This window comes from Anopheles bellator, chromosome 1, assembly GCF_943735745.2.
Source record: "Anopheles bellator chromosome 1, idAnoBellAS_SP24_06.2, whole genome shotgun sequence".
NCBI classification, from domain to species: Eukaryota; Metazoa; Arthropoda; class Insecta; order Diptera; family Culicidae; genus Anopheles; species Anopheles bellator.
The window spans coordinates 41,432,580-41,446,844 of record NC_071285.1 but is presented as its reverse complement, the minus strand read 5'-3'; the positions used below and the strand labels follow the sequence as shown (position 1 = coordinate 41,446,844).

The window sequence follows — 14,265 nt, the reverse complement described above, 5'->3', positions numbered from 1 at the left end:
ATTAGAGTGATTGTTACGACCGTTTTTCGTTAAAAACTGCTACGAATTAGCGTTAGAGTTCTGGAAGCTCGCATCGAAAAGCCCATTTAAAAACCATTACCATGGGCCAATCAGTTGGCTTACCTGGTTCAGGGCCGACGAGACGTCCGGATTGTGGCACTTGGCCGGCGACGAGGTCGAGTGGCAGCTCTCGTCGTTCCGGTTCGAGTAGGTGGTGAGCTTGCCGAGCAGCTTCTGGCCTTGCAGGTCAAGATCCTCGATGGGCAGCTTCAGCACTTTGCGCTTCATCTCGTTGTGCGCTTCGATGCTGTGCTTCACGCCGATCACGTCCTCCGGGCAGTCGGTGTGCGTCAGGTCCTCCTGCAAGTCGTCGATCCGGTCGAGGATGTCACTCGCCTGCCACAGGAAGTCCTCGAACGCGACGCGCAGATCGATCCACAGGCTGTGATCGTAGTGCAGGAAGCCCTCGAAGTCGGACGTCAGCTGCGACGGTTCGACCAGCTTGCCGAGCGACTGGATCGAGATGGTGGTCGTCTCGAACTTGTACTTGCTGCTCGCGATCGACGAGCGCTGCTTGTGCCAGAAGTTGTCCGGCTTGATGATGACCGCCTGGTGGATGACCTCCGCTCCGAAGCTCTCCTGCAGCACCTTCAGGATCATCTTGGCGCTCGCCGCCGTGTTGCCGTTGCCCCGCATGTCGACGATGATGGTGAACCCGAGGCCCTTGCTGTCATCGCTGCGAAGATCGGGAGTACGAACGAACGAAAGAAGGTTAGCGCGGGTTGCGGCGGCCACAGACGAACCAAATCCGTAATTAGTATTCCGGCACACTCTGCAGAGCGCGCGCGGCAAGAAAGGAAAGGAATTCGCCGTCGCCGTGCCTTCTTCAACCGATCCCACTAGGGATCGGATATTTGTGTTTCCTTTTAACACTACTACGCGAACCAGGCCACCCAGGCCAAAGGAACTCAGGCCGCTATCTTATTACCCGGTCTCAAGTGGTCAGGTCGTCGAGCACCACGAATTCAGACATGGGGACGACGACGCCAGTAGAAATAATCCCAGATCCCTGCTGGGTTCGGTGCAAGCTTCCCGCCGCCCCGGAGCGGTGCGCCATTTTACAAGTGCAGCCCCCGCCGGAATGGCCACTCCAAATCAATCGATTGCGGGAAGTCGGGGGGAATAATTTTGACTTTTCTTCACGCCCTGCGCGGCGGTGTGTTTATAAGCCACTGAGAGAGCATCATCGGGTCCGCCAGAATGGGAACCCGGAGATGTTTTGATTAGAGCGTATGCTTCGGTTCTTTAAATATTTTGAGTGAAAAACCTGGAATCGCAGCTGGTGTTTCTGGCTTTAGTTCCACGCTGAGCGCATTCCACTGGAACAGCTCTGGACGAGGAGTCTGTTTGGAGAACCGCGTTTGAGATGTGTGAGCTGTTGGAACTCGTTTGTTTCAAACCCAAGACTTCAAATCATAAGCGAACATTCATCGCATTTCGTTTCTATTTCCAACTATTAATTTACACCATGCGACCTAGCCCAGAAGTCTCCTCAAGAACCGAAGGGCACGACTGTAGTAATTAGCCGTTTATGGAAACTGCCAAACACGCGCGTTTACAGAAGTGTCCCAAGTAATTGGACCGGGCGGGTCGACCGTTGTCGGGGCCGTGCAATAAAGGACATTAGGACCGGCCATTGAAACCAGGAAATTATCTTGTATGCGTGTGTTTTGCGTCGCAGAATTCGAGGGCCACCGATAGGCTTGTTTCCAAAAATGCTAAACAACAATCGGGCGTCGCCAGAAGGAAACTCTCACGGGATTAGTGACGGCGTCGGGACAATGTGGGCCCCCAGCATGAGCACGCCAACAGTCCCAGAGTCAACGATTGGCATGTCGGGTCGGGCCCAATTCGGGTCAGGGGCCATTCGACGGGCCTTCGTCCAGCGATTCCGGCTTCAGTTCGTCAATAAATAATTCCAATTCGTTCGGTTCACTCGAACGGGCGTGTGCGTGTCGTTGCATTTGACTGGAACCCGGCCCCGGGTGCGGTGTAGAATGCCGGAAGCGGGCGGGTTTATGTTGTGTTACGAGAAGCAATATACCCGCAGCACTGAAGGGCACTCTCGAAGGAAGTGGCCGAATAGATGACTCAATAAAAAGCCTGTGTGTTGCTTGTTTGACCGGATCCGAGAACCCGCCTCTCGGCAGGGAATCCGCTCTTCGATCCCCTGAGGGGGGGTCCGGTACTGGTACTTCTCGCCGGAGATCCCCGGAGTGAGGTGCCCGAAAAGTTTACGAACACTTTCCGGTGACTAGGGTCATTCCGGAACGGCGGTGACGCCGGCGTTGGAGTCAAAACAACGAAACACCGCACTACGGACGGTGTTTGGAAAATATTTGTTTATGCAGATGTCACACAATAGAAAACCGGGTGCCGGCACAGACAGAGTGATCCACTGTCAGTGCGGCGTTAGTCACTGTACCAATGCTGCGTTCCAGTATAGTGCCGAAACCTGTCAGCCGTTGGCCATTAAAAGGGTATTAAATAAATTACCTAATCCCCCCCCATCACACCTAACGGCGAGCTAATTAATAGTGCAGTTGCAAATAAGTTACCAACCGCTAGCCGGATGCCGGTAGAATAGTGCCCGGGAAGTTGCCATAAATAATGCAACTTTCCAATTATGGTTTGGTGAGCGTGGTTTTGTTTGTTGTGCCGCGGCGAAAGGCAAATAACATTAAATTTAAACTAACACCGCTCGCGGATGCCATCCGAAAGTCCACCACTAGCGCGATCGAAGGGATACAATCGAAGCGCATTTTTGTTCATTTTCACTGCATTAACTTCGCTCGAATATGTGGGCCACACACGCTCTTAAGGGACCTCAAGACGGCGTGTTGCGGAAGTTTGCGTGATCGTTTTGCCTTTTCCACGTTAGAGGAAAATTTCGAAAAGAAAATTGCCACCCACTTGCGGTCACCGAAACACAAAAGCCGATAGCATAAACAAAGCCCACAATCAAAAGCCCCAAAGACCTCCCCTTCGGGTGGAGAGAGACCACACAATGCCGCCGTCCTCGGATGGGTGTTGGCATTGTTCTATTATTCTTCTACGACACTCCGCAAAGAACCATCAGCATCATCATCATCATCGGTAGAGCGCGAGATGTCATAATTGTCGCGAAACTGGGCGCCTCTCTTTCGGATGCCAAAACAAAGACCCTTTCGGATAGCGTTTCTCAGGAACACATGATGGAAGAGCCGGTAAAGCGGACTCCCATTGCGGATCGTGAAAAGTGGAGAAACAATGGTCCCCGACGATGACGACCGGCGGGCGGTGGGTGCATCTGCTGAGTTTCGGCCTCTGCAATCCAATTAGGCCTAAGCCAAACACTAGACCCCGTGGGTGACCCGGTAAAAATAAAGAATGCCGGAGGTCGCCCCGCGAGGTCAAAACCGGTGCATTTCCGTTGCCCGAGAGAGGTACTTCTCGATAGGGTTTCCGCTATTCCGCTTTTCCCAGCCGCAAAAGTGTGTGGTTGAGCTACTCTATCCCTCTCTCTCTCTCTCTCTCTGTCTACCGGGCGCCGCTCCATTCGTTGGTACGCGGCGCATTCGTCCTGTCCTGGCCCTTGCCGTTAACGATGCATGACCCCGACCGTCAGCAGACTGATGAAGCAGGACGAAGAAGTGTCGCGTCAAGTGCAGCCATATTTCCGGGGATTAAACCAATACCACAACGGGAACACGCAGGCACACTGCACGAGCGGTTCCACAATCGAGTGTTTGGGCGAGCGAACGGAAAAGGATTGCGAGTGGATTTAATTAGCTAATTAGCAACCGCCGACACCGCTGCACACACGCGTGAAGTAATCCTTTAAAGGGCTGACGGAATACGGAAAAAATGGATAATGAACGGTGGACAATGAACCTTTCGTTTAAAAAGGACATCCAATTTGATGGAATTTAAATTCATTGTGTTCTTCACACGGTTCTCAATTCAAACGGAGCTACAAACGGGCCCAAGAATGTATCTTGGAGGGACCGACCGAAGGTTCAGCTGGGGGTTTAAAAGGGCTGGGTAATGTCTACTTTTCTGATAAACTCTGGGAGACACGATCGTCGATCGTAGAAAATATTTTCAAAGCTACTTCCTAATCAAGGAACTGGAAGAATGTGGAAAGGTCTCATTAAATCGTTCTAGATCATGCTGAACATGCCTTTTCAATTGATGCCTTGAAATGCTTGAAGCAAAGTGCATCCGATTTTAGACTATTTTTGTCCTAATCCCAATTAGCCCATTTTGGTTTAAAAAATACAAATTGTATATTTTTTAAAAACGGACTAATGGCGTGGTCTACGGTACGGTTTCTGCACGTCTTAGGGCAATACCTTCTAATTTGTGTTGCATGTTTACCAACATTCCTTCCCCGCACTAAACTGTACTCGTCCGCTTACACCGCAGAGAACTGTACAGCGATCTTTATTAACCTGCATTTCCTCTCTCGTGTCCGTCCGTCCGTACCTGGACCTCTGCTTGCGTGAAACGAAAACCAAACCAACGGAGCGCGCCCGGCAGAGCAGGGGACCACCCGAATTCCGACAGAATGTTTTGGGAACCGCCAACCCCGTCGTCGGTGACGAAACGGTGAAAAGTTTCCTGGAAATGGGCACCCGGAATGGGCCGACGTAGACTACGGAGCTCGGGCGGCGCACTCCATTAACGGGTAGTGGCACATTTTTATGCTTTTGGTTTCGACATTTTGCGGAGTTCTTTTGTTTTTTTACCGACGCGGCCAACCAACCGACACATAACGCAAACACGCCAACCGTTTGTAGCCCGCGTTGTAACCCAAATGTTTGTTTCCTTCGTGTTTCGCTTTTGTGGACCGCAAGCCGCAACGGCACGTGAAGGGTTGTACGTACGTCAAACGAGCGGGTTGGCATCCGAAAACGCGTCAAAAATGTCACGTCCTTTCGGCCGCAAATGAGGTGCGCGTCGCCCTTTACTTTGGTGGCTCTTAATTGTTGTTTTTTTTTATTTCGACGCCCCCCAAGCCTTACCTCGGTATGCCGATGAAGTAGCTCACGACCCGCTTGATGTCTTCCGGTTTGATCCGCTCGCGCTTGGTGGTCGCCGGAAAGCAGATGATCGGTCCGCCGCGGTTGTCGCGGCCGCCGGACAGCAGCGCGAACCGCTCGTTCAGCAACGGCAGAATGTCCAGGGCCCGCACGCCGTCCATAGTGGTGGTGGTAGTGGTGTTTAGTGAACAATTCCGTCGTCTGCGCCCCTCGATCGGTCGATCGGTCGACCGTGAAAAAATGTACCGAGTACGGCGAACCGGGCGTGATAAGGAGCTGCCGCTAGTGCCGTTTGGTGTATGTTTGTTTGATGATTACAGTAAGGTACTTCCGTCGCTGCCCGAGTGCCCGTTTCGCGGATTGACTCACGCACGCGTCATTTAATCGGCCAGCAAGGAAGCAACCCTGCCCGACACGGGCTTGTTTGATGTTGTTCGTTTTCGGTTTTGCTGTTTGGTGTTTCGTTGCTCTCTGATAGGCTGTTTCTTACTTTGTAGTGGCTCCGGCGTGCCTTATCACCGTGCAACAATGGTTCGCACAACCACCGACACGCACTCACATGCTCGAACGCACTTCGCTCCTTAGAAACACTGGTTACTATCGATCGGCGATCGATCAGCACATACACATAAATTTTCTGCCCGATAACCTTCGCTTTGATCCCTCGTTTGCTATCTTGTAGCTGGTGTTTTCGGTATTTTTTACGCTCCAATTTCAGCTTCCGGCCTTCACTCAAACGTACGCACTGCCACACGCACACACAGACACACACTAGGTGCAAACCGGTCCTTGGGCCGGTGGGTTGTTTCCGGTGATCGATTTTCTGTGACGCACCGACGAGCGTCGGCGGTTGTGGTGTTTTGCGCCACCCGTCGGGCCCCGTTCCGCCCACCTAGCGATCGAACCGGAACAGGGAACGCTCGGCATTATTATCGGTGGCGGTAGCGACACAGCTGGCGCCGGGTGTCGACGGATGATGATCACGGGTGCCGGAAGGGAGGAGCGGAAACCCAGGAGCTGCCACCGCCACCGCCGGTAACGGTAACGCGATACGGCAATGATCGGCGGCCAGTGGTTGCTGCATGTTCCGGCGATCGGTTTCCGGTTACCGCGCTAGTGGTTACGGGCTCGCGGGGAATCGCGGGGATTGCGCAACTGGGCTGCGGTTACCGTGCCGTGTTTGGGTGAAACTTTTCTATTTTTCTTCCGCGAAAACCGATCGTTCGTTGCGTTCGACGATCCAACCAACGGAACACGGTGCGAAGCGGTGTCGCACTCAATTTAAGCCCTATTTACACACTCATACGTTCAAAAACACACAGCCCCAACGGAGGCAGACATCTGCTACGAGATGAGGAACGCACCGATCGACATTTCGATAGCGTTAACTGTAAACAGAAGCAAATCAATATATAAAAAAATGATGTTGATAAGCGCAGCACTTTGGACTACATTACACTGAATTTCGTTTGGAAACAAGCCAGACCGTAACACGAGCACGCTTCACAAAATTGATTCCCGAAATGGTACCGAATCCGCTGACGTTATCACATGCCAGGCCGCCGCCGATCCGGGCATGCCGATAGATGGGCAACCATAAATATTACGGACGGTACGTGCTCTCTACCGGAGCCTGGGAATCCGCCGATAAACCGTGTACACCGTTCATTGCCAGAGCCCGCGATAACCGGCACACAGCACACCATGTCCTGATGCGACCGGAAGTGATGGTTCTAAAATTAGGTTACATTGGCACAACGAATAAAACGGAACGCTAAAAAGAGGCAACGTGTGTTAGAAAAGGGAATATCATAATTCACCGACTAGCCCCGTCAACACCACCGTGCTGGTAATAAATAAATCAAACCGGCTTCACCAACCCTGGCGAAGAACGGAAACCCCTCTAATGAGAGGAAATTGAGGCGCGTGTGAAAACACTCACGGCACCGCCGGCAACCACGGCGCATTTTCATCACTTCAGTTTTCTTTTTTCTTCCTACGCCCCGCACGCCACTGACGCGACGTATGTTGGCCAGTTTCTCCTGCAAGCCACATAAATTGCACTCTTTCCGCACCATTTTCTTTCCATTTTTGTGCCGCGATTAGTGGCGGATCGAAACGGATTCACCCGGCCTCCCCCGGGCTGGTGCTGGAGGTATTTCCCTGTTTTCCCTCCCCGCGCCACAGGAACACACTTTTCCAATGCACGCATCACTGATTAGCACCGTGCAACCGATTGATGGCCTGATGGTGGTGTGCCAGCCAGCTGCGGCGGATGCAGTTTTCACCGGCAGCACTGCAACTGCAACTTGTCTTCGCACTTGTCCCGCTGTTTGTGTTGCTCGAAGCGACCAAAACAAAGCCCAGGACGAAACCGCGGGTCGTATCTTCAGCGCGCGCACGCTCGCACACACCACTGCAGGATGCGTGGCGACAGGCGATGATGTTCGATGAAATCGTACGGCAAGGACACGGCGATGTTAGGAAAACATCGCGATGAATGGTGCGCGAAGAAGGAACGAAGCAGCAGCCGGGAAGAAAACGTACATTTTTGGAATGTCCGGAGAAACGACGGGGAGGACTGTAAATCCTGCGGCTGGTGATCGGTTTTGTGCTTCCGGGAACAACCCCCATGGAAATGCGGTACTTTTTTGTCACAATTTTCTTCGGCCCTTTTTCACGGTGGCCCCTCATCACAACAAACAAACCAAACGTTTTGCACCTTATGCCACTGGAGCAAGGTGCGTTCCATACGGAAAAGCGGATCGGAAGAGAAAGAACACACCAAGCGTTCCGTCCATCCGCGGTGTCTTCTTTCTTCGCTACCTGCCGCGCGCGGTGTTCTTTCTTTCTTTAGTCGCCTCTCCTTTTCTCTCTTGTTCTATTATGGTTCTCCGTTCTCCTCTCTAATGGGAAAGCAGGGCGCGGACGGTGGTCGCGGGTCGGCCGTTCAGTCAAAATAATAATCGACCGAGAAACGTGACTCACACCAGCGCACGTCTTGCACTCCGTATACACATACAACCACTCGGCACGACGCACTCTTTATGTTTGCAGAAGACGGTCGAAGGAGCTGACTTTCGGGAAGATGAGCGGAAGTCCTGGCGGTTTGGCCTGCTGCGATTGATTCATCGACCGTCGGCACAACTTTTCCAGGGATTGCTACGCTGGCGACGACGGCGGGAGCGGAGCATCGCGAAAAATGCACGCGCATTCGCAAAACAACGCACGGTCGGTGGCAGCGCTTTCTGCACCGTTGCACCCCCTTTTCACAGAAAGTGTCACATGAATCGGAAAAAGGGGATCGAATGCTACACCTGCTTTCCGTCTGGGGCTTTGGAGCGACCCACGGGCCACGGGAACTTACGCCACCGAAGACAAACACAACACGGCATACACAAAACACACGACGATTCCGAATGCTATGCGCGGTGCGGCATTTTCTTCGCTCGACGATGTTTCACTCTTTTATGCTATGCCGGGGACGGAGCGAAGCATGTTGTGTGCGTCCGTAGCCCATTGTGGTCAATGATGCCGAAGGAGCAAGATTGAAAATTTTCGCTTTTCCACGCGACGCAAACACTTTCTCAACGCACACGCGATGAAGACGGCGAAACTACTAAAAAAATCAAACGTAGCCGGGGGGCTACATGAGGCGTAACGCAACGTTTTTGACATTACAGATTAATGCCAAACTGCTGCGCCTTTGTCAAAACGTTTACGGGTAAGCCGAGGCGTAAACCCATAGCGTAAATACTTTTTGCATACGCTTTGCTTACAAACAGAGTATAATTTAAGTTCTTATTTGCTGGTATAGCAACAAAATCGAAAAAAATGGAAAAAATATTCAGAAATCCATTAATTTCTCTTCTGTTTTATTTCTTCGTACCAAAAACACGAATGTAAACACGTTTCACATTTCGTTATGTATTTTTGCTGCACACGAAGCGTAAACGTTTTGACATTACAAATAAATTTTACGCTAGTTTTCACGCCTCATGTGGCCCCCCGGCAACTTCAATCAAACTCACCAACACACGCGTCCGAGCGAAGTGACAGCTTCGATGTTTCCTAATAACATCGCCGCCACAGATGACGATTGGCGGCACGTATTTATCCTTTAATGCTGCACTCGGGGCGAAGGTTTTACTAAAACTTTGTACAGTTTCCACGAAACAGCGTACCGGGTCAGTTTTGGTCCGCTTCGATCAATGAATTCATCCTGCTGTTGTTGGTTTTCTCGAATGTTGTACGAACCTTAGGATGCTTCGGCGGTGACAGGTCTTCTGACAATCTGTCAGTTGCGGTTGTTTGAAAACACTTGCTGGCGTTGCTTGCGAAACGGTCCCAAATTTAAGTTTTAAGTTCCGGCCATGGAAAAGGATCGTACGAAAGAGGAGTATGAGCTGCAGCACTTTAACTTCACCGCCGAGGAGATTGTGGCGCAGAGTAAGAACTCGTGATTGGGTCTGGCCGTTCTGGTCTCACGTTCCGACGTTTTCCACAGACGAGCAGCTCATTCGATCGGCGCTGCACAAAACGATGTGTGCCTTCACGGAACAACTGGTTGAGAAGCGGAGCATATCGAACGAAGCGGCCGACGAACTGCGTTCGAAAATAGTCGAAACGTGCAACGAAATCCACAAGGACTGCCAGCCCGCCATCGATGCGCTGAGCGCGCTGTACCGCGAGACATTCTCCATTCCGGAGTGGCTGCTGCTACCGACGGATCTGCTGCATAAAAACGAGCCGACCGATCAGGAGTTCGAAGAACTGCAGCGAAAGGTGTCCGAAGCAAAGAAGGCCGTTGACCGGGGAGCCGTTTTCTTGGCGTCGCTCGAAGCGGAGCTCGAGGTACACCGGGCACTCGAACCGTCTCTCCAAGCGGAACGGCAGGTTATCGATGCGGTCGAGGAGAGCCAGCGGCAGGTCATTGATATGGACGAACTGCTCGATCTGGTTAAACGGGTCGAGGCGGCCGGTCTGCTGGAGGACGAGTCGCACGCGAAGCCAGATTCTACAATCGATAACATTTTATTACAAAAATAACGCAATATAATGATTGGGTGTCACTTTTAAACTGTCCTCGCTCTGCAATGTTCCCGAACCAGCGGGGAGATTGTTCCCCCGTCGTTCCCCATTGTTCGCTGAGGCCACAGGCGGAGTGCAACGCGCTAACGTAGTGCTAACGTAGAGAGACCAGGAAGAGTCCCCGATGATTCTTTCCGTGTTACAGACCCGGCGCAACGACGTTGAGGAACTTCATGAACACTTCCACGCCGATGAAGCAGGCGGCATTGGCGGGGAATGCTCGCAGCATCACGGGCGTCACACCTTTGTACAGGGCCAGTGGTCCCTCGTTCTTCATCAGCTCCCGGAAGACGTCCCGAATACCCTTGGGGTAGGTGCCCTCGGGTGCGGTTTGCAGCCGCGATTTGAGCACGTCAGCCGGCATTCCGATCGCCCAGTTAGCTATGCCGGCCATGCCCCCGGCAAAGATGGTTCCTAGCAGTGCGATCGACGCGTCCAGTTTGACGCCCGGTGCCGGTGCCAGCGCCCGCTGGATATACTCGTACGTGAGGAAATACATTCCGGACGCGGGCACATCGCGCAGCAACGTGGCAAATGCGCCCTTGTAGATGCTACGCATGCCACCCTCGGCATACAGCTGCTTGGCGCAGTCTACCATCCCGCTGTACTTCTGGGGCGTGTTGCCTCCCTGCTGTATCTGCAGCAAGCATTTGATCCGCTCGCCCGGGGCCATCACCGTCGTGGTGAAGATTCCGGAAAAGGCGCCGGCTGCAAATAGCTGCCCGTACGACAGTTCCTCGTCCGGCGTTTTTTGCTGTAGGCGCTTGCCCACGCCGAACCCGAAGAAGCTGACGGCAAAGATCGGAGCTACGCCGGTGATGGGTGCCGACATGCCTTTGTACAGGCCCCGAAAGCCCTCGCGAGCGATCGTTTTCTTAGCACAGTCCAGCGTGCCGGCGTACAGCGGGGCCTGACCCGCCGCCGGAAGCGGCATCGTTTGCAGGCGCACTTTGATCGTATCCAGCGGATGCCCCGCCAGCACCGTACACACTCCGCCGAACCCTCCCGACAGGAAATACTTGATTGGGCTCTTGTTTTCTGACATGTTGGCAGTGCAGATCCGGTTCTGCTCCTTTCACTCTTCACCACGACCCGATGCGATGCCTCCGTTGCCGTTGCCTCGTACTGTTCTTCCGCCTGCGACCTGCGATGACGGTGCTTTACAGAACTGATAACAAACCACAAACCTTCCGAAATTTCGAAAGGTGCGTGCGGATGAGAAACGGATTGTTGCTCCGATCGGCGGTCCAAAGGGCAAACAAGATAACCAAAACACCCGAATAGGAAAACTGTTCACCATTTTCTGCTGAAAGTGAGCAATTTCAACACTGCTTGTACTAACCTTGGCACAAACTTTAATTCTTGCACGGGAAATTAGCCGAGTTTCGAACCTTGTGATGGAGTATTCGACGCGAAGTATTCCGACGAAACATTTCACCGTCACCGTTCAAATTTGATTCAAATTCCTTCGTTCGAGAAATTGACTAGAGAATGGCCAGAGAATATATATTATATATATTTTTATTATTTTTTTTTATATTTAATTCACACGTATATTGGAAAATGTATCATGTGGAAATAAAAAAAAAAATATCTGTCGCTTCTTCGTTGCTGGGAAGTGCTCATCACTAAAATCGTGGAATTTCCACTGCTGTACAATAATTTCCACTGTGGCATTTCATCATATGTTTAGAAGATTTTATTTTTATTTTATTTTTGGGGTCATGTTTTTATCGGCCAATTATTATTTATTATATAATTTTTATTTATTAACCAATTTATCGTTCTCCTGTCTGGTATGGTCCTGACCAATCAAATTGATAAACTACAGCAATCACTTTATGTTTTATGCAATGAGAGTGTATGCTTATTTGTCAGAGACCTTGGCTTGTTCGCAATGCTTTTACGTAGCATGATTGTTGAACTCCGAGCTATCCTTGGTGAAGAAACAATAAGCGAAAATCGAATGCGATCCATTATTCAGTTATACCGTCACATTTGTCAAATTATAGACTGTTTTTGCCCCGTTTACGGGTGGCCGTTTACGTTCCTTTGTTTTTTTCGATAGTTCTTATGGTCTGTCGACAAATAAACGCATGTCTTGTGATGATGAGACCCACCTGTTACCCTAACATAGGTTGGAGATAGGCGAGATAGTTTTACAGCATCGTTACAACTAAAATGAAGAGAACTTATAATGGACTCCACAGTGTGGACATGATCCATAATTTACCGTCGCTGATTGACTGATTACCTATCACTGCAACAGCAATTGGGGGGCGTATTGTTGACCTTTCCGATGTACACATTGAACCATCGAGCATGATTTCACAAAGAGAGTTTTGTAGGGACTGTTTCAGCTTCAATCAACCACGGTGCAAATAATTCAATTTCCCCCGGACCATTGCAAAATCAAAAAGGATATTTTTGAGGCCTCCGTTTGATGTGGCCGTCATAGACTCCACAATGACCCTGGAGACTCGCTTGCTGACAGCCAGCAAGCAAATTTGGGGCTACATTAAGATAAATCGGTACCGGATGCAAGGCCAGAGCGAACGCATTACACGGATCTGTGGCGTGAAACGGCGCAACGGCCAGTTCGATGGACTGCGGTCCCGGTTGAGGCAACGTGCTACAAATTGGGCCTTTGATTGATCATCCTGGTTCGTGGTTCCCCAGGGTTAACGTGGCGGAGAGTACATGACCCTAGAGCATCGGATCCAGTGCCCCGGACCAAAGGTGTCGCTCGGACGTTCGGACGTGTTCTACGTCAGAAAAAGCTCACGACCGAGGCGAAGCTGCCTGTTTGTTCCCTCCGGCATCGGAAGAGAAGGTAGAGACATAGTATCTGTTGTGCCATCCTCCTCGTCGGCATACTTTGTTCCAGGGGGCCGCTTTTTAGTTGATTATTTATTTACGGATCTTATCACATGCTTAACGGGGTTCATCAAAAATGCAGGTGAGATCGGCACGAATTCTTTCCGACATCCGCTGCCCATTTGCTACGCCCCGTTGTCGGCTGGAATTCCGCAAGTGTCGGTGGAATTCGCACCCATTTCTGGACGTACAGAATATTCATCTAGGCGCCATGGCCAGATCTAGGCCCGGCCAGAGAGAAAGAGAGTGCTGGGAAACGTTTCTTTCGTTGTACCAGGCGGAGCTGTCGTTCCGAACGGTGGCCGAGAATACTCACGGTTTGTGACCAAATTTACCTGATGTTCCGACCAATCCGAAGTGTCAATAAAAATACTCGGTCGCCGAAAACTGGAAGTGGTTTCCGCTCGAGAGCCTTTACGCAATTTAATCTCCTCGATGGCCTCTTAATGGAGCCGGCATTTTCGGGCAGTTAGTGCCACCAGCCAGGAAAAGGCAAACGGAAGCGAACTTTTGCTCACTCAATCTAAAAGTATAATCCCACAATCCGCTTCGCCGGCATTGTTGTGTAGCCCGCGGATCCCATCGCCATCTGGCGCACCGGAAGCTACACGCGGGTTGGTGCCTTCTCCGGACGATCGAGGATTTTCTCACCTGCCTTTGGGGCTGGGCAGTTATGCTCTCCGCGCACGTGCTTCGTTTGGCGTGAAAAATGAAATCCGGGACGTGGCGGGATATGCTAGGTTTGAGTCCCCCTTTTTTCTGTTTTGTTTCGGAACGGAATCCCTCTCTCTATTTCCTGCTCTCGAATGGACAGTTCAAGGGCGCGACTTCCCGTCGGGAGTTCAGATATGTCTGTGCAGAAAGTCCGCAGCTTTTGTGCCGAAGTAGAAAAGTATGTAAAGCGTCGAACCATAATTTTTTACCCTCCCGACCCGAAGGTGCCTCTCGTTGGCGCTGCAAACAGGTGATGCATACAGGGGGGCCAATCAGGGCGGTGAAAGAGTTGTGGTCGGCAGCCACAAAGCCTGCCGGGCGCAACCGGAAGCCCTGGACATACTGAGCGAGCTTCCGTTCCGACGTCGGGCACAACGGCGAATTAACTCGAGCGAAAAATGAGACATCGTTCTGCACAGAAAGGCAAGACAGCAGCAACGTGGACAACAGAAAGGAAATCCGGAATGTAACCCTGACAAACCCGGGGGCAACAGTACAC

General features: G+C 51.5%; 3 protein-coding genes across 3 annotated transcripts in view; 1 reads left to right on the top strand and 2 right to left on the bottom strand.

Moving 5' to 3' along the window:
• The window catches only part of LOC131216523 (triple functional domain protein), a 49,629-nt gene extending 44,384 nt beyond the window's left edge, over nucleotides 1-5,245 (bottom strand). Inside the window, exons 1-2 of the mRNA XM_058211032.1 lie at nucleotides 5,067-5,245; nucleotides 124-736 (exon numbers count right to left, since the gene is read on the bottom strand). Of these exons, the coding sequence (XP_058067015.1) occupies nucleotides 124-736; nucleotides 5,067-5,245 (792 nt within the window). The remainder of the gene's footprint in view (nucleotides 1-123; nucleotides 737-5,066) is intronic.
• A 4,177-nt stretch (nucleotides 5,246-9,422) lies between these two features.
• On the top strand, nucleotides 9,423-10,158 carry LOC131208486 (uncharacterized). Its single transcript, XM_058201265.1, has 2 exons — nucleotides 9,423-9,533; nucleotides 9,592-10,158. The coding sequence occupies exons 1-2, from the start codon at nucleotides 9,458-9,460 to the stop codon at nucleotides 10,131-10,133; spliced, it is 618 nt and encodes a 205-aa protein (XP_058057248.1). The 5' UTR covers nucleotides 9,423-9,457; the 3' UTR covers nucleotides 10,134-10,158.
• LOC131208478 (congested-like trachea protein) lies at nucleotides 10,066-11,414 on the bottom strand. The gene has a single exon (XM_058201253.1). The coding sequence runs from the start codon at nucleotides 11,218-11,220 to the stop codon at nucleotides 10,315-10,317; it is 906 nt and encodes a 301-aa protein (XP_058057236.1). The 5' UTR covers nucleotides 11,221-11,414; the 3' UTR covers nucleotides 10,066-10,314.
• Nucleotides 11,415-14,265: the final 2,851 nt, after the last annotated feature.

Bases quoted from the DNA above. Each gene is read 5' to 3' on its own strand.
- LOC131208486 (XM_058201265.1), top strand. From the start codon at position 9,458: ATGGAAAAGGATCGTACGAAAGAGGAGTATGAGCTGCAGCACTTTAAC. The intron at 9,534-9,591 runs GTAAGAACTCGT...CGTTTTCCACAG, and splicing joins CGAGGAGATTGTGGCGCAGA to ACGAGCAGCTCATTCGATCG.
- LOC131208478 (XM_058201253.1), bottom strand. From the start codon at position 11,220: ATGTCAGAAAACAAGAGCCCAATCAAGTATTTCCTGTCGGGAGGGTTC.